Raw genomic sequence first — 20,056 nt, forward strand, 5'->3', positions numbered from 1 at the left:
GTTACCTGATACGTATAATAAAAACTAGTTTCTTTCTTTCTTTTCTTTTTTTTCTTCTATCATTAACGTGAAATATGAACTGACGATTATGAAAGTATTCTGAGTCATTCGAGATACATATTTTGTCGCGTGTTATATTTTTAAATAATAATTCAAATTTAATATATAATTAATTCAATATAATATATATAAAAATAAAATATATATTCGAATTTAGTTGAATATCATTAGAAGCTACCTAAATATACAAATCTTTAACGTCAACAATATTATTCTCGAACGTGACTTTTATTATTATACATCAGATCGGTTAATTTTTACGTCTCAATGGAATAAAAAATTTACTTTTGCTAAAATCAATTTCTATTTTTCTACGAAATAAATAAGGAGATTTCATTGTGTTTTTCTTCCCTTTTTTTAATATTAAAACTGCACAACACACAGATCGTAGATGATTAATATTTAAATCACACTATTCCTAGTTTGTTGGGACAAAATAGAAATAAATAAATAAATAAATAAATAAATAAATAATATTAGAACGAAAAGTAAAAAAAGGATCGTAAGAGAGGGAGTGTGTTGGGAATAATACTCACCTGGTCGGAGGATAGAAAAATTCTGAGGCGATGTGTCACCTAGTTGGCTTCACGATTTGCTCATGGAAGCCCCAACGTGAAGTCCGGACAATCTAATTTGTTAGTAATTAACCTGCCTTCGATATTTCTTCAATTTCTACATACATCATCAACTAAAAGTTAACTAAAAAAGTATTATACTACGTATAAGCATTTTATAATATAATATATACATATAACATAATATTATGACAATAATGATTAATAATAATAATATAGATACAATTAATGTACAACTAAAGTAAAGAAACCAATTATTTTATATTGATTATCTAGATAATATGCAAATTAACTAGAATGATCAGTTAAAGTTAAAGTTAATTAAAAATTGTTTCATTTCTCACATTACTTATGCACATATGTATGTGCATAATATGCATATATGATAATCTGCACATTACCTATACAAGACACTCGTTAAAGTGAAAATAATATCATTCTTTTTTTAAATAATAATTATAAAATATTTACACTATATAACTCTTGTGTTTTCCCATTGTCCTACAAAATCTGCAGACGATTCTTGGATTAGTATAACATATAAGTATGTTTTACATATGTATTAGGAACCGGTTGCGCATCGAATCCGATCGATTTTATTTTTTCTTTTCTTTTTTATGTATTATACGAATTTATACATTTACGTATGTATGCGTGTGTGTGCATATGTTGGAGGGAAAAAGGGTAGGACCATAGATAACCGATTTATTTATAAATTTCTTTGGAATTCTAAAAACAAGATTACTGGATTTTCTTGCGAGGAAGATTTCCAAAAAATGGCGGATAACCGAGTACGGTTAACAGAGAAAAATTCCTTATTATTTTTATACAATATCTATCTATATATAGGTGTATATACAAATCGTGTTAAATATGAAATTCATTCACGACGATGATAATAATAATAATAATAATAATAATTAAAGAATGACGATTAACGATGAAAATATAAAGTTTTAAACAATGGCGATAACAACGGTACTCAACGGTATAAGTTCAAAATCGTTCAACTTTTACGAGAGTAAATAATATTAACGATCATGTCGAATATTCGTAAGTACGTGTTAGATCTATGATTTACAGTTCGAACATTTCTTACGTCAGATCATTGATTACACAAGCTAGTCCATAAATGAAAACAACAAGCATTAATGAATCCCTCGATCAAACTGTAAACGTCTTCCATATTTACAGGGGCGTTTGTAACTTCGGCCAATTTACGATAAACTACGTAGAGATCCTGAACAAAAAATCAATCAAAAATCATTAAAGGAAATAGGATGAACCAAAAGTTCGTGCATTTTTTGTTATTAATACTTCCAAAGTAAATTTTACAAAAAACAATTCAGTTTATAACATAATAAACGCGCGAACTTTTGAGTTCATTCTAATAATTATTGTACATTAATTTAATGAATATATTATATTATTTACCCCTCTAGACGTGTGAAGATCAATCGTCAGCATAGTAAACGCTTGTAACGATCTATGATGTAATATCAAATGATGAGTTATATTCCCATCGGCTGTACTAAATTGTTTATGAAATTCTTGATATTTATTTTGAAGTACTTTGGTCAATGTTTGATACCAAGAGACAGGTTGGCTGCTAAGCGGACTAATTCGTGGTTCCAATTGAGAAAGTGGTTCTACGTGTGCCAATGAACACAATTCCATGAACTCGGTGTAAGTCATCGATGATTTGTTCTCAAATAATTTGTTCCAAAGTAAATGAGTCCTACATTGAGATGCACCGCGTTCGATCATGTCGATTATATGCTGCCGTGCTGCCTGAGCTTGGGACATGATCAATTGTTGCATCAATTGTTCGTGAGACGAATAGTATCCCAAATAATTGACAGATTCCTGACGAATTTGTACCAAGTGGGGTGACGGCGACGAACTCGACGTATTCAAAATGTTATGATTTTGAGTTAGGGGTGAATTTGGTACGGGTGGTGGGGTTGGTGCCATATTATTGATCGTTTTATTGATTGATATTTTCTCATCGGATTCTTTTGAATTCCCGTTCGAATCGATATCGCTGTTACGCGAATCCGAATCCGTCGGATTGTTCATTTCACGATTGGAACTTTTTCTAACTAGTGGTGGTGGTGGTGGTGGTTGAACAAACGTTGACATTGAATTAGAATCCGATGAATTTCCTGGCTGAGAACTGTTAGCCAATTTGATAACGCTATAAACTGTACGAAATTTGCCAAGTTTGTTGTTTTCCAAATCACGTTTAGGATAAAGTTCGCGTTTGCTCGTTAACATCAGATAATATTTCAATGTTATCTCCGTTTTTTCTATTTCCGGTGATTGTTCGATTCTCGATACTATCAGAGCTACGTCGAAGTCATCGGTGTACCTGGTGTCTTGAGCATCGCAATAACTAACCAGAGGAGTACTCTGTAATTTAAACAACACGTATTCGCCTTCCTGAGATTCTTGAGGTTCGTTGGACATCACGAAAGCTCGCATGCCATAAGTTTCCTCGTGTGCTAATAAATATGTGTACAACATACGAGCCGGTGTAGCCAAATTCCTCACATTGATCACATCTGAAAGGTAACAAAATATTATTTAAATAAATAAATTAGATCGGTTTACCAATTAAAATCAAAATCTACTGTACCACTGTAAACGAGATTTCTCGCGTAGTTGGGTGCCTTGCTATAATATTTATTAAAATCGTCGAGAAAATGGGTCAAATGGTAGCCTTGTTGCAACGACCAGAAACCTTTTCCAGCAATGTAAGAGTGTATGCAACGTAAATGGAAATCGTACGTAAACGAATGCAAGTGCATGTTGATTTTAATCTTATCGCAAGCATCGACGAAACTCAAAACGAACTGTAACAAGGAATTATTCAAATTTTTGCATTAACGAAGGAACCAAAACAAAAATACGTACTTGATTGACCATGGCACTGTTGGTTTTGGTTGAAAGACGATTGCATTCGATGACGCGTAATTTTGCAATAAAAAATGGCTGGGACAAGTGAATTTCGAACAACAAAACCCCACCCAACATAGATTTCTTCAAATAATGCGTTTGATGTGGGGTCTGTTCCGTGTCCCTGAAAAAATACAATGTGTTAAATCAAAAAAGTAGAACAGGAAACAAGAAAGATCAAACAAAAATTATTCATACATTTTATCTTGCGATTCAACTTGAATAGGACTGAATCCTAATATCTGCAAGTACTGTTTGTATTCGGTCAACATCGAATTGCAAAGTTCACGATGCCATTTAACGATCACAGCTTTCGATGGATCTTCTTTCAATTGGATTTGTTCGTTGGTTTGTTGACTAACGTTACTAGATGCAAGAGAACACGGTGGTGTCAAGGAATGATCTCTGGTAGCAGCTGATTGCAAACGCCACGTTGGTAAAAATAATAATGGTGTATGACAGAAGTGTATCAAACGAGAATGTTGTTTAAACGTGTTTAAGGTGTCGCAACAAACTGGTATGTTGGATGCTGAACTACGATTTTGCCATATCGTATACAATTTGTTCATATCCTCTGAACAATAAATACAATTATTCGTACATAGATTTTGAAATTGAAATCATTTGAAAACATTATACAATTACCTTTGGCTTTTCTTTCACGATGACGAAAATCTTGCAAATCGTATGCAGTTTTAACTACTGGATCAATATCGTCGTTCAAATGATAAGCACTGTTCTCAGTTTCTTTAGAAGATTGTCCAACTAACTGATTCCATGGCAAAGGATTATTCCTAGTGTGTTGTTTGGAAACAGATTTATTTTCACCATGGGACGAGTGTGGAAATTTCGTTAAACTCTCCATATCGGTGATCTGATAATACTGGGAATTACTTTGTTCGCTCTGTTGATAATTGGTTGTTGGTTGATGATGAAATATACCTAATTTATGCATTATTATATTAGTGAAGAGTTGCGACCTGGACGAAAGCCAGGTACCCAAACTCGTGGTTTGTTTGATAAATTTTTCTGATCTCTCTTTCGACCAGTTGTACATATAAAATGTTATCTGCAAAATACATATACATATAAATTATTTTACAGAAGGAAAAGAAAAAGTGTCATTACAAAAGGAAAATAATATGATATATATTTACATTGCCGCTTTGAATTTCAGCCAATAATATTCGCTGTCTTGGTATAAAGTCGGACGGTAGTATCAAAGGATTGAATTTTTGTAATAACTTTTGATCTATAAAATAATACATCCTGTCACGAGTTTATATTAATTAATAATAAAATCATTGATTAGACTTTTTTGTTTTTGTTTTCTATACCTTTGGGAACAAGCAATTCCTCCTCGATCGTTTTACCGAAGGACACTTTCCATTGATAAAAATTTCTAGCTATCAAAATACAATTGGTATAAGTTCCTTGCTCGTGTTTGCTAAAATCACATGACACGTAAACCGGTGACAATGTTCTCTCGCGTTCGTTCACGTTGGTCACCCATCTTTTCCTAGCTTCCGTATTTTCGCAAAAAGCTAAAAGATTAGGCGTACATGTGACAGTTTCGCTAAGAAATGGCTGACGATCGCGTAAAACGAACGCTCTGCTCGATGTGTCAGGTGCATGACCCCGTATTAAATTCTGAAGTTCACGAACTATAACGGGAATCGAGTGTCTATGATGAATAATAACTTCGTGTTTTTTCACAGCAGGTACGCCAACTTCCAACGCATATTTGAACCATTTAGTTAATATCGTGTGATAAATTTCGTTTAGTTTACCTTCCTCGCCAAATTCGTATTGGTTTATTACAATATTGTCAGGATCCTTGGATTGAATAGGTTTATTTTCTACAGGTGTTTCTTTATCGTCCGTTGAAATACCTTTTTCTATATTTTCCAATGGTTCGGTAAGAGCCGTAGACAAAAGATTGTATTCAGTAACCAAATCCCATGTTGCGTATTTAACAGCAGCACACAACTTTTGTAACAATGCGTCCAAATTGACCCTACCCTGTTTCCAAATTCTAAATTCTATCATCTGTTTCGAGTTACTTTTAGTCGTGCATATAGAAGTAGAGACTAAGTTCTCAAAATTTTCACTTTTCAATTGTTCACGAAGATTCGTATCGCAGGATACATCATCATCGATCTGACGAATATTTTCGTTCTTTGAATCGGCAATTGCTAAAGCTATGCAAGCTATTCCTTTGCTACCACTCGACGGGCTTTGATTGTATAAAAATATATCAGACTCGGCAACCCTGTTCGGAGAACCTTCCGGTTGAGAATAATCTTGAAAGTGATAACACGTTCTATGATCGGTATATTTAGGTATATAAAGAAATTGTAATAAGTTTTGTCTCAGGTAATGTCCTAATGCAGCCATGTGAAGCAAGCAATGCGATTGAACGGACAATTGTACGATGGTTTCAGGATTTTTGTACGGTTTTTGAATGAAGTGAACGTCCGCTGGTGTTAATTTGCACATAGGATTACGAGCTAACATAACGGATAATACTTCGAATACGGCATCGTCCAAACGATTTTGTAAAACTTGTACCAAGTCACATTTGACCAATGGTCCAGCTTCAGAAATACCGTGTACCTTCAATATGATCGAATCACCAGCTTTGTTAAGAATGTCAGATTCCTTTTCACCGAAAGATCGGACTCTAGGTCTGGTGTCATTTGCTAGAGAATGATCGTTAGAACTGTCAATTCCTTTGGCTTGTGATAAAGATGCTGCACTGTTGCTTCTCGAAACCGTCAACTTCTCGTCGCTTTCTGAAAGTTTATTTTGAAGTGGTTTCCCATCGTTGGTCTGTTCGTGAAGTCTCAAATAAAACACGTTTTTATTGTTCTCTTGATAAACGAACATATTATCTCGATTGTAAACCGAGAGCCAATTTAAAACACCATGGAATGCTTTGATACCACGCGAAAGACCAGACCTTCCTGGACCGGTTTTCAAACGTGGATGCAAATAAAATGGTACTTCCCAAACTACAGGACAACGGAACATGCCTGGCGCGAAATTCAAAATCGAATTGTTGCTTTGTAATGAACCACCCGAGTCGCTACTGGTATCCCCTCTCCAAACGTGATCCTCGTTAACTTCCGGTTCCAAAAGTTTGTCGCACGCACGCGTGTCGTGAAGTTTTTGAAGTAGCAAGTATTGATTGACACGACGACAAATCACTTTTATTTGATTGACCACCATCTTTTGTATCAATTTGTAACAATCTACTTCCGGGGAGACCAATTCTAAGAATCTGTAAATCAAAATTAGATGATTGGATTATTTAGATAATTAATAATGTCGAGTTGATTTGTTATACCAACCTGCAATGAAAATATACATTGACGTGGCTACTTTCTACTTGCAAAATTAACCAGAAATTCGGTAGACTGTCTCTCCGTTTATCAAGTTCTATCAACCATTGCAAATCATCTTCAGAATTGCTACTATCACCTTCGTAACCATCGTCCGTACCTACTTTGCCTTCACCAATGCTAGAAATATCAGAGTAACAACCTGGTGGATCTGTCGTGTCAAATTTTCCAGAATTTCGAAGATCCCCGGATACATTTTGTTCGATATTTTCGCTGTTATCATCTGTGATCACATTGAGTTATAATATACTTTTTTTTAAATTACAAAATGATTACAAATATTTATATAAATTACCTTTCCTTATTACGACACGATTCTTTAAATTATTAACTATGTCGTTATCGTTGATTTCGTCGAAAAAATTTTGCGTATTTTTAATAAAATAATACAAAAAACCTTCTTGCTGGATACAATAACGATCGATTTTTAATTTCTGCAACTCTTCCAAAAATTTCAATACACTGTTCTCCGATGGGAATACAAAATGAAGGGGTACTTTGTCCATGGAACAACTGGTTCGTTCGGTTGATTCAGAAACGTGACGTGCCACGAATTTCAATGTTTTTTCCGTCGGTGGTGAACGATCCAAAAGTGCTGTAGCCGTTTCGTCTTGCAACAACCATTCGATTTCGTAAGTCAAATTGGTGATAGCACTGTGCTGATGTAGTGGAAGATGTTTCATACTGTCAGGCAAATTTTCCGATTTCTTTTCGTCGCTCAAACTTCTCTCGTATTCGACAACGTGAACGTTGTCCGTTGTAATATCAAAAAATAAATTATTTTTCATATTAATGCAACGTTTTGCGGTAACGTCTACCACTTCTCTGGGTAAATTCAAACAAATTATACCCAGAGTTACTTTGATATTAGTCAAATTAATCAAATTCATTTCAGCGTCGTCATTTTCGACATCCATTCTTTGTATAATTTCGTTTAAACATGTGGGAAGTAAATTGACGAGCGTACTTCTACATCCGGAACGAAAATATATCGAACAACTTAATCTTAAAAACAATGGTTGTTCTTTATCGCATATGTTGTCATCTTGTAACTCGTTATTGGAGTACGCGCAATTAGGTAGTTTACGAAAATCACTGGAACCCGTTGCTTCTCCATCTTCATTTTCTAAACAAACAAATCAATGAAATTGCATCAAAAGTTAATAAATAAATAATTAATAATTACCTTGACGCGAGGAATCGTCCAATTTGCAATCGATTTCCGAATGAAATGTGAAATCGTCATCGCTGTCATCGGATCTCTCAAAATTAGCTCGATCCTGAAGAAATTGAAGAATTAAACATTTTGGGAACTTAATTATCATGCGATAATGAATAAAAACGCATACCGTTTTTTTCGAAAGCCACAATGGCGAACAATAATAAAATTCGGGATGAGCTGGTACAGGTCTGAAGGCAACAGTTATCATACTTTCAAACTTATCTTTTATCAAATCGTGCAAGGGTTTAACGTCACAGCAAACATTGCTGTTCAAGTGACTCAACGAGTTACCATCTTGAGATATACTCAAATGTCTGCATACCGATTGCAAATAATTAGTAATATCTATTTCTATCAAACTTTCTTCGCATAATTCAACAGCTGCTTCCATGTCCTCGTAACTGAGTGGTTGCTGAAGTGCTAAGGATTTGTAAACAGCAGCTACGTAACAATGACAATGAGCGAAATTTAATATCTTGCAATGTTCCATTAAACTTTTTTGATCTGTAAATTAAAAAACAATTAATAAACACGATTATTTTAATCCTATGTTTCTAATTTGGATTAATTCAATAGATATTTGTATTAAGTTAGTAAACAAAAGTTATGACGTTTTATTGTTGTTTCAATTGAAATGTTCATTATTTCGTTGTTCTTTGTATGATTTAAACAATTTTGAGAAATAGGGGTAACATGGTGGTTCAATAAAAACTTCATTTTAGATACCCTATGCTTTACAAGTTTATACAAATTTATTTTATTATTATTTTATTAATTAATCTAACTTGTGTATTTGAAAACGACATAACTTTCTTACCCCAATAATTTGAACAAAATTTGAATGAACCTACCGCTCGTTGCGTTATCAGAATCCTCGCTTTTCGGTTCAGGCGAGGAAGTTTTCATATTGTTCATTAATTTAGAATGCATAAACTCTTCGCGATCTTTCTGACCAATCCGAAATGTATGATCCTGATAAATATCCTTGTTACGTGGTGATTCCAATTTTTCTATCAACGCGTCGATCAATAAAGTCAACGAACAATTGTAAACGTAAACAGGAATCAAAAGGCTCTCCGAACTGCTGATGATTTTCGTGATATTTTCGACAGGTGTATTAGATCGATTAGAATTAGTATTGTTGTCTGATGTCGATTGTTCGAAAGATTCGATAGTTTTTTTTTCATACGAGTTGTCCGTAGAACAATTCATCTCGTTTACTTCAAATTTAGAACAATTTTTGTCATTGGAAGACGGTTCTTTTTCGTTTTGATTTCTATGAAGTGCTATAAGATAAACATCTTTTTCGGATGCTGGTAAAATGGTCATGATCACGTGGGTCGAACTAATTCCTTTGACGAAACAACGCCAATGGGGATGATCATCCGATGGGATTTCATTTTTTTTATTTCCTTCTGTGGAAAATTATTAATTTACAGAAGCAAATAATGGCAAAATTACGTTCATTCTTTTTTCTAACGAATTTATTTCTCATTTATTATTTGTCATTTTTCTTTTTTTTAAATGTATAATATTTGTTTCTTTTTATTATTAAAAAAAAAAAGCAAGATACTTGTCGAATTACCTTTTGAAAAAAATATTGAATTAGAATCCTCGTCGCGTGGCCTATTGAAAAGCATCTCAGTAAATTTTTGCGATTGGCTATTAGTTAAATGAAGTTCTTTGTTATGTAAATGTTTAACGCGTTTTAAAAATCCTTCCATGAGAATCCTGTTAGCAGTTTGTCTTCCTTCCTCAACATGATCCGTACCTAACGAATCATTTTTTTTTTATTTTTATATATTAATTAATTATCAGTCTAATATAAAATATCCTTCTTCGTAAAAACAAATAAATATATAGAATTGTATCTTTGTATAATTATTATCATTTTCTTCGCGACTATTATCGATAAAAAAAGATAACAAAAAAAATTCTAATCTAAACTTATCTTTCTAATAAACACGCTGCAAATCATTAAATATAAAAAAATAAAAATTATTCTACATTCCACTAATCGGTACAAACACATTATTATAAATATTACATAATGTAAAAATAAAAAAATAAATTTGTAATCGTCTTAAAATTCAAATCAGATAATCAGATAAATCATAATCTATTATGATTATATATACACTGCAAATTATTAATACAAAAATTATTCTACTATTCATAGATACGGTATTATTATTATTATCATCATCATCGATATTACGTAATAGATACCAAAAAAAAATAAAAATAAAATTCAAATGAAATAATCAAATAATAATAATCTATTTTTCGAACCATTGGCAAACATGGAGAAGATTAATTCGCCTTGTTGGCATTTAGGTAGTATACTGAGTGCATCGAAAGTGAAATGCATATGATGTATCCTTTCGTCGATCATCGTAGATCCTTTAAAACATCCTGCAGAATTTCCATAACCATTGGAATCAACGCTACGATCGCTGGTCTTTAATGTTTGAAAACCCTGACCGGAAATCACCTCGTTGCCATTTTCTATTGGCGACACCTGGCAGAGTTGGCTCAGGTATTCGAGTGTTAGAAGCGCGTTCACGCATTCTTCGTCTATGCGAGCGATCTATCATCATCACCATCGATTATTATATCGTTTGTGAATAAAAAACAAACAAATTTAAAAAAAAAAATAAATAATCCAATTATCAGGATGGGAAGTGCATGCTTTTGTTTTATATTTTTATTAATATTATTATGCGTTTTGTTTTTTAATCATTGTACTACTACTACTACTACTACTACATAAAATAATAATAAATAACAATTAAAAAATGGTAATAAAATATCTCTTATTACACGTGAGTTACATTATCTTCTAATTTAATATTGCTACGTTGTTTTATTTTTCTATTTTAATTCCTAAATATTTAAATATAAAAATAAATTATATAATTTATAATTGTGTGTTGTATTTTTAAATGATTTAGTACGTATGGTCTAACAAATTTTACAAATATATTTATCGTTAAATTAAAACGTCTTATTATTAACGATCGGGTGGTATCGTAAAGATCTCATCAAATATATTATCTTTCTTGATAATAAATTATAATACAATTTTGTTTAAAATGTAAATCCAATTAGATGACGACTAGGAAGAACCAGGAATAAGTTGGAGGAGTTGAATCTCACTTAATTAACAAAGCGTAGAGACCACTTCTCCACTTAAACCTAGACACCTTCTGTTATCTTCCAAATTCTATATATATATATATATATTTTTTTTCTTCTTATGTGTGTGTATATGTGTGTGTATGTGTTTTTAACTTAACGTAGTTTATTTTTTCTTCTTCGATGCGAGGTCCCACGAAATCGAAAAGTATCAGAAGTGTTGAATCAATTTTAAAGATGAGATTTGACCGACGATCATTCTGCACGACTTTGAGCTGGAAGAGTTAGATCTGGCATGTTGTTAGAGTTTTTATTACTCACTGCCTAGATCCTCACTTCCAACTGAGGGTCGTGCAAAGCTCTCTCTCACTTTCTCTCTCTCTCTCTCTTTTTTTTTTTTGACACTGTATAGAATCTTGACAAGAAGAAGATCAAGAAGAAGAAGAAGAAGAAGAAAGGTGTGTGTAATCTTCGAAGAATCCTAATACCATGGTTCGATCACCTGTTCATCCCCTTAAATGATAGATCATTGACAAAAAAATCATTCGGACTTCGTACACTCGCGGATAATCGATATAATTCGAGGTTTCTTTCCTTGAACCCTTTTAAAATATTTTTTATATTTAACCCCGTTCGCGAGATTTTGTTTTATTATTTATCTATTTTTCTTTGGCGTTTCTTTTTTTTTGTATTTAATTTTATTTATTTAACACAATCAAATCAATAGATTTTTCACACAATTATTATTAAGCACCAATATAAATAACCGAACCGATTGAAATTGTATTTTAGAGATAAAATATTGCATAAACAACAATATATATATATGAAACATCCCGGACACTTTTTTCTCTTCGTTTTATTAATTCCTAAGACTCGATAGAAGTAAATAATATAAAGATCTTGTAAAAAAAAAAAAAAACAAAAAAAATGAAATAAATAATTTAAATATTTCACAGGCCTCGATTTGTCTTCTAATTATAAAAAATAATTTCACACTCGCAAATCTTCCGTAGAAACAATATTATACTTTCGTGATACGATAGTTAGTTAGTTAATTATCGTTCGTTGGTACACGCCGATAGGATGATACTAAAGTCGTATCATGCTCGTAATCGTCTTTTCAAATAGATATCAAAGAAACGCGGTTTGACAATTTTTGAAAAAGAAGATCCAACCCGTTCAACGTCGATCGCGTTAATGTACAAAACGAAAAAGGTGAGAGTCTCTAAGTTAACGTGACTAGTAGTCAACGTGTGCATTGGGCCCTATATATATATAAAATATATACATATATATATATATATAGAAAAAGAAAGATCAAAGTGAAGAGAGAGAGAGAGAGAAAAAAAATAGAAAGAAAGAGAGAGAGAAATGTGTATGTGTGTGTGTGTGTGTGTTTATGTGTGTGCATCAAACATATATATATATATATACATATAGAGATGTGTGCATGTATCTACGTATACGAAGAATTTATCTATAATATTTAAACTTTTATAAGTGTTTAAGATTGTAAAAGAGTGTTCCCGTTTGTGCGCGCGAGCACACCCTCAAACAAGCAAGCAAGTAACCAAGCCATGAGAGACAACCGATAGGAAAATCCCGTTAGGGAGGCCCTCATCGATATCGAAGCCCCACCCTGATGATAACGATATCGACAAATCGCGATGGACACTTGTCCACAATTATGTTTCTATCTTTCTCTTATTTTTTTTCTTTTTCTTTTTTTGGAATTTTTTAATTTTATTTTATTTTATTTTATTTTATTTTATTTTAATTTATTACCGTGTCTCTTGTTCACCCTTATATTTTCAAGTAGTCACGCATTAACGTTGTCAAATTGGAACGGTATTAATTCATTGAGATTTTTTAAATATATTTATAAGTTATGTTTGTGGCATGATTGTTATAAAAAAATCTATGAAAGGATCGATGAAAATGTTCGTATTTTATTCTCTTTCCCTCTCTCTTTCTCTTTCTCTTTTTCTTTTACTTGTTTTTTCTTTTTCACCTATTTAAAAATACATAGATGGTAGTTTGTATTAGCTCAACGTCAATAAAGTGTCATTAGACATATCTATCTTTAAAAATCCTTTCGACATATCTATCTTTAAAATCCTTTACTCCTCCCTAACTTTTCGAAATGGGGCCTTACCGAAGACTATTTAACTTCTTCCCTCGTATCTTTGAATTGGCAGGGAAAATATCTATCTGTATTACGATAAAAATGTTATTTCTTCACACCTGACTCATCATGAGACAACAAAATATATTTAAAACTAAACAAAAAAAAAATGATAATTTAATTTTTCAATAAACTCGAATAAAAAATATGAACAATAGTATTCTTATTATTTTTGCGATCGTAAAATAATTTGTATAAACCATCAGTGTTAATAAAAATACAATTAATCAAATAAATAAATAATTTTGCGTTGATTGATATAAATTATTGAAAAAGTAGATACGTTTGAGATATCGACATCTCGTATAAACAATCAGTGTTAAAAAAAAAAAAATTAAATGAATTAAATAAATAATTGTTCTGATTGAAACTATACGTAGTCGGGAGAATTACGCGTTAAATACGAAGATACGGCAAATTTTCGGAAATTCGAGGAATATTTGAACGTTTTAATCGTTTCACGATCATCATCGGCTTTGACACGTTATATCGATTGCTGATAAGAGTCCTGATATCGTTACAAAAAATTCTAAACAAATTAATTTATATATTCAAACATCTTTGCCTGCATCGAAAGCATCGATCTCGTTAATATTGGCATAGTAATTTCGCGCTAACTATAATAATTATTTTATTATTATTATCATTAAGAAAAAATGAGAGAGAGAGAGAGAGAGAGAGAGGAAAAACAATTCCAGAAAATGAAAATGCACTTCGTGAGCTTAAACTTACAATTAAACAGGTGTCTTTATCAGAAATGGAAGAAAAGATAAGATTTGTGATAAATTATATTTGTAACATTATAACAAGAAAAAGAAACAAAGAGAATGATTACGAATATTTCTGATAAATTTTTTCATGTTTTTTTTTTTTTTAACAATATACGTCGATCGTTCTTAATTGAAATATGTTATTATTTGAAATTATTACTCGGATAACAGTTTTCTATTTTTTTTTTTTGTAATAAAATTCAACGTAGTATCGATTACATTCCTTAGCGAGTGAACCAAATTTTTTTGTTCTTATTACCAATCATATCTTGATTAACAATAAGACGTTTCAATATACACAACCATACTAATCTCTGATATCAGGACAGGTAAATGCTGCTTAACATTTGATAAAGAGAGCAAGTTCTTAGCAAAATAAACCTCTTACCGTCCTTCTAGGTCAGAATATATATATATATACTTTAATAATATACCAATTGTTATACCATTCAAACCTCTTATCATTATCGTTGCCGCTACAAGTTAGCTTCGAGATAAAGAAAACGGGACGATTTTATTTTTTTTTTGAGAGAGAGAGAGAGAGAGAGAGTAAGAGAAATTCTTTTACAATCTTAACTTCGTAAATTTTCTTTTTGTTACACGATCATATATTAATATTATTAATAATAATATATATTTTTAATTAGTAACAATATTCGAGTGAGAGAGAAAGAGAAAGAACAAAGTTAAACTTCATTCTATTTATTTTCTGTTTCTTTTCTTTTATTTGATTTTTTGTAATACCTCAAGTCTCTATCTTTGCTATCCTATCAAAGTTAAAGATAGGAGAGGTACTCCACACGTTATATCTTAAACGACGACGTGACTGAACTTTCGTTTGCTTAATCCTCGATACCGGTATTGTTTCTGATAATATTCATTACAAAGTTCGCAGATTGTTCATCATTCTTCTTCAAGGTCTTCTTCTTTTTCTTCTTCTATTTTTATTTCGTTTTCAAAATTTATTTTCAACAAATTTGTCTCTCGATAAGGATAATTAATTATTATTCCTCGTCGTCATTATTAATTGAATCTAATCTAATTTTTGTTTTATTTTTCTTTTTACAAATAAATTATAACCCGAGCTTTTAATTTGATATATAATCTTATCCATACGCACCAAATCTTTCAAGATAATTTCTACAATTTAATTATCCAATCGTATGTACTTGGTTTTTTGTCTTAATTCTTTATATTAAATGTTCCAGTTTTCTTAAGAAATTCAACGTAATCGTGTCTAATAACAGGGACGTGTTATACACTGATAAGTTATCATTCTTGAAACTCTTTAACTCAAGTACTTAAATTCATCTTATCGATTTAAACTGGAATAGTCTAGCGATTGCATTTCGACGAATCAAAATTATTATATAAATAATATATTATCGTTTTTTATCGAATAATAATAAAACAAAAAAAGTAAAATTCTATTAACAACAGGAAATGACGAAACGATATAGATAAATTACAAAATAAAGATTTAATAATCAATAATTGAATTCAACTCACCGCATCAGGAAGTTGATGATATTGTAGAGAGTGTAAGAAATCTGCCGCATGCCTACTCAACATACCAACATGACCATATTGCGGTTCGATCCAAATTTCTGTGATTATTTGAAAATCACCAGACCCTTCGCAGTCATCCGTGCTAAGATCACCATCCACAGTACCTAAAAAATTTCATTATTTATTAATAATTTGATCTGTTTAAAAATATTTCTCATATTCTGTACAATACCTTCGTCAGTGTCTTCGTCAGATTGATCTGCTTCTAAAGTATTGTTCAATACTACTTGCGGTGGAAATAAAATATATTGTATGATGCACGGAAAGTGTTCTGAATTTTTTTCAAGACCTTGCATGTTTACTTCCAGTACCATACTTATGATACCAGCTGCCGAATAAGCAAAATAGAAACCTTCCTCTAAACGCATCCTAATTGGAAAAAGAGAAAGAGAGATAGACATGTATTATCAAGTGAATTAAATATTAGAATGATCTATGAGATATTTACTTTGTAATAGTTGAGAGAATCCTGGCGATTGCTGTGATGTTCAATCGTGGTAATGTAATACCAGGAACGATATGTACAAAGGGTCGTTTCACGTGCCACAGCCATCGATTATGATACAAGTATCTCGATAGGGTCGTAGTATGATTGTTGGTCAATATCATTGAATTTCTACTAGAATTCGTATGAGCATTATCGGGAAAGACTATAGTACTTGGATCCGTAGGTATGCGTTCGTAACGTATCAAAATTTTTTCTAAAGGTTTGTGTATAACCGTGCAACAAAGAGTTTCACGATATTCCATTGGTCTATTCGGCAAAGTTAGTTGAGATAATCTTTCTATAAGATCGACCACGACATTATGCCTGACACCACCTTCAGTTCCACCTGTGAATGCAATATTTAACACGACACAGAGGGCCTTACAATTAACACGTATTAATGAAAATGCAACTGGTGGCTTCTCTACTTCTTTGTATATAAACTGGACATATGTATGATTCTCAACTAGTACAAATGTTGCCCAGGTCTTCAACATGGCATACAGGACAGCAGCTGCTTGACGACATTGAATCCATTGAAATCTTCCATTCTGATTAGCCTGATGCAAATATTTCGGTAATGGTCGATCATGCGATAAAAGTAATGTGATTCTTTGCGTGTGCATCCAACGTGCCCATTGTACGATTTCCATCGATACTACTGGATGCCATATTTGTCCGAACTGTGGGCAGGCAGCATCGCTAAATTCAAAAATACCCCCTATAGTATTTTGTTTTAATACTTATTATAATTGCATTCGATTAATTGATAATTTACCTAAGCTGAAGAGTATTAGGCACAGGGTGAGCTGATAGATTAAAAACAGGCATTCCACTTCTAATAGTATCTGGTATGTTGTACCAACTCCAACCGGATCCAGGAAACCAACTAAAGTGCGCCAACATGTTGTCACTTTCGGTCAAAGATTTAATGGCTACCCAAAAACGTGAGACTACACCTTGACGATATTGCGACTTTAATGGTTTCTTGGATAAACACGTTATGTCGTGCAGAAATTCATAAGGTGCTGAAAACGAAAATAATTCGATGTTATTTAGTGGATAAAGAACTATATTGTCAATAATTATAACGCACCTTCTATGGTAATCGTATATTGTATAGTGTTAGAAACAGACAGAGACTTTGAAGACCAGGGGCACGTTACCAAATGTTCCAAAAAAACATTGCTTTTCCATAAAAGAACAAAACATATTTCGAGAATGTCATCTCTTATTGTCGCTCTTTTAATTAAATATCCTTCGCGCAAACGACAACACAATAAACTGCTCAAAGTGCAGGTAACTTGATCGTCAATTTGTTTCTTTCTTAGAAGATGAACCGGTTTGTGTCCATAAAAAAATGTATTATTAGAATGCCACTTGGTTTGTTTAGTTGGGATTGTAAAATTGCACGTGTCGCGATACAATTGCCAACAGAAAATATTTTTATGATATATATTTATATCTTCCTCGGGTTCAGGTACCTACAAATGTATACCAACATTAATTAAATCTTCATTATAAATTATTGGTAGTATATAGAAAATAAATGTATGTACAATTTGTGGCATATAAGTCATATAACTTCCTAAAGTTGCAGCTGCGAGAAAACACAAGAGATCCTGATAAGGGATTAATCCATCCGCACAATGTGGATGATACATGCTACCCACATGTACAAAGCTACACGCAACAGTCGTTGCACGCAGTTGTTGCATAATTGAATCTAATAAGTGAACATCAGTTGTACTAACTATACCATCGGTAATAATAATCAAATCTGTAAGAATAATTTAATTTTTGTACAAATACACGCACACACAAAGAAATATTTAAATATTATTCTATAATAAAAATGAAATAAAGTGTATGCGAACTTACGCGCACAGCTATGTTCTGGTAACAAAGTAAGAGCCAACATTCCATATCGCAGCATGTTAATAAAGTTACCTTCCGGTAAAATCATGGCAGTATTACCGACGCAATTATTATTTTTATTATAATAACTAGTACCATCTTCGAAAAGACCACCGACCAAACGCTCATTTTCAGCCTTCAAAGTTTCCAATTGTTGATTAGCAATAGCTGCTACAAAAGATACTTTTTCTTCTAATAAATTTAATTGCTTTTCTAAATGTTGTATTAGACTGTTAACATTATTGGCAGTAAGCAGCCATCCTTGTACCAACACTTGTTGGGCTGGACTTGTAAGAAACGGAGTATGTGCTATCACCGTCACAAAAATCTCAGGTTGCAATATACGCTTACTTCCTGGAATTGTAAACTGCAGATATGGAAAATAGATGAAATTAAAGTATTTTTAATAAGCATAGGAAATGTTTGATCGTGCTTACCGGTCTAGTTATTCTTTCAAGATATATTTTCGTAGCTAAATATACCTCATCTATAACAATTGCTCCATGCTGTATATCCTTTGATGAAATAAAATAGAAAGAATAAATTATTAATGCATTAACTGAGAAGTTAATTCAAGAAATGAAATATTGCTTACGATGGTAGCAAGCGATGGACTCAAATCCAAACTAAAAACCATTCTATACTTATGCGCTAGAAAAATGATAGAAGTAGTTCCTAAAACTTTATACAGAAATTGATGACTAGTATCGGCTGACCAAGATGCAGGCGATCCATTTGGTAACACAGATACAACTTCCAACTCCGGTGCATCTTCGTAATTAGTATTAGACTGTTGAATTTCTATTACACTATCCAAATGTTCTAACATCCATTGCGCTCTTACATTGCGGGAGATTGGAAATCCTCTCTTCATTAACAAAAATACAGTACCTGCTTCCAATACAGTTTTCTCCTATCGATGTAATAAAATCTTATGAGACAAACTAATTAAAAAGAACAAATAGATTTATAAATATTCTTACCTCGTTCTTTAATTCAGCCATATCACTTGTTCACTTGAATTCTTAACCGAAGGGTCAACATTGAAGTTAATCAATTTCATTTCATACCATAACACAATAATTAATATGTATCATCTTAATAGTAAATAATGCATCACTATCATCAACCAATATACTTTTGTTTATACGTATCACAATTCAAAGGTTATGGATCACATTGCTACCTTTTTATTTTCTAATATATTTTTAGTGTTAATATCAGAGAAATACGTCTGCAATATAACCTCAAAAAATCATGCATCGATAATTCTACGCACGTTGCAAATTAATAGTTAAATTTGCTTACAATTAAACAAAATAGAAGAAAACGATATCATTGATCTCTCAAGGCAATAATTAATAATGCAACAAATCGTCATACAAAATGATTCGATATGATTTGTATCGATCATAACCTTCATAGTACTTTTAGTTTGATATATCGTAACATAAACTACGCATACGACAGAGTCCTCAATTATTTTCATTATATTATATACAAGAAATATACATAGATAATAATAATGGGTAAAAATTAGAAAAAATCATCGTATCGATAATGACCAGAAAAAAAAATCTGCGATTAATTGATCTCTTTCTCTTTCTTTTTCTCTTTCTATCTCCTTCTCTCTTTCTCTTACTATTCAACCGTGTGTATATAAACACATTTAAATTAACGTGCACACACACATCAAAGAAAACAGAAGTGCATAGAAGATCATAAGGCCACTTTTCGCGTTACTAAAATCATCTTAGTTAGAACCGGG

The 20,056-nt window shown here is 32.1% G+C and overlaps 1 protein-coding gene across 3 annotated transcripts; it reads right to left on the reverse strand.

Annotated features, from left to right (window-relative positions):
• Positions 1-1,427: 1,427 nt before the first annotated feature.
• On the reverse strand, positions 1,428-19,832 carry LOC122514747 (KICSTOR complex protein SZT2-like). Of its 3 annotated transcripts, none has more exons than XM_043631773.1 (26): positions 19,597-19,832; positions 19,272-19,522; positions 18,884-19,201; positions 18,726-18,803; positions 18,253-18,655; positions 17,931-18,151; positions 17,468-17,855; positions 17,150-17,399; positions 16,333-17,073; positions 16,057-16,253; positions 15,825-15,988; positions 10,512-10,809; positions 9,805-9,990; positions 9,071-9,634; positions 8,347-8,723; positions 8,184-8,277; positions 7,293-8,123; positions 6,947-7,220; positions 4,931-6,876; positions 4,751-4,845; positions 4,239-4,662; positions 3,792-4,167; positions 3,552-3,717; positions 3,274-3,490; positions 2,070-3,199; positions 1,428-1,875 (listed from the first exon to the last, which is right to left on the reverse strand). In XM_043631773.1, the coding sequence occupies exons 2-26, from the start codon at positions 19,290-19,292 to the stop codon at positions 1,741-1,743; spliced, it is 9,894 nt and encodes a 3,297-aa protein (XP_043487708.1). In that variant the 5' UTR covers positions 19,293-19,522; positions 19,597-19,832; the 3' UTR covers positions 1,428-1,740. The 3 variants fall into 3 exon arrangements, with proteins under 3 accessions (XP_043487708.1, XP_043487709.1, XP_043487710.1); XM_043631774.1 differs by having other exon boundaries at positions 18,253-18,267; positions 18,385-18,655; positions 19,272-19,831; XM_043631775.1 differs by having other exon boundaries at positions 17,931-18,097; positions 18,322-18,655; positions 19,272-19,831.
• Between the last annotated feature and the right edge of the window lie 224 nt (positions 19,833-20,056).

The sequence above is a fragment of the Polistes fuscatus genome, unplaced genomic scaffold, assembly GCF_010416935.1.
Source record: "Polistes fuscatus isolate 324 unplaced genomic scaffold, CU_Pfus_HIC Scaffold15, whole genome shotgun sequence".
Taxonomy (NCBI): Eukaryota; Metazoa; Arthropoda; class Insecta; order Hymenoptera; family Vespidae; genus Polistes; species Polistes fuscatus.

Excerpts from the sequence above, each read along its gene's own strand:
- LOC122514747 (XM_043631773.1), bottom strand. The coding sequence starts at position 19,292 with ATGGCTGAATTAAAGAACGAG. Across the intron at positions 19,202-19,271 it reads TGGCTGAATTAAAGAACGAG|GAGAAAACTGTATTGGAAGC; the intron begins GTAAGAATATTT and ends TTACATCGATAG. Across the intron at positions 3,200-3,273 it reads GAGAAATCTCGTTTACAGTG|ATGTGATCAATGTGAGGAAT; the intron begins GTACAGTAGATT and ends GTTACCTTTCAG.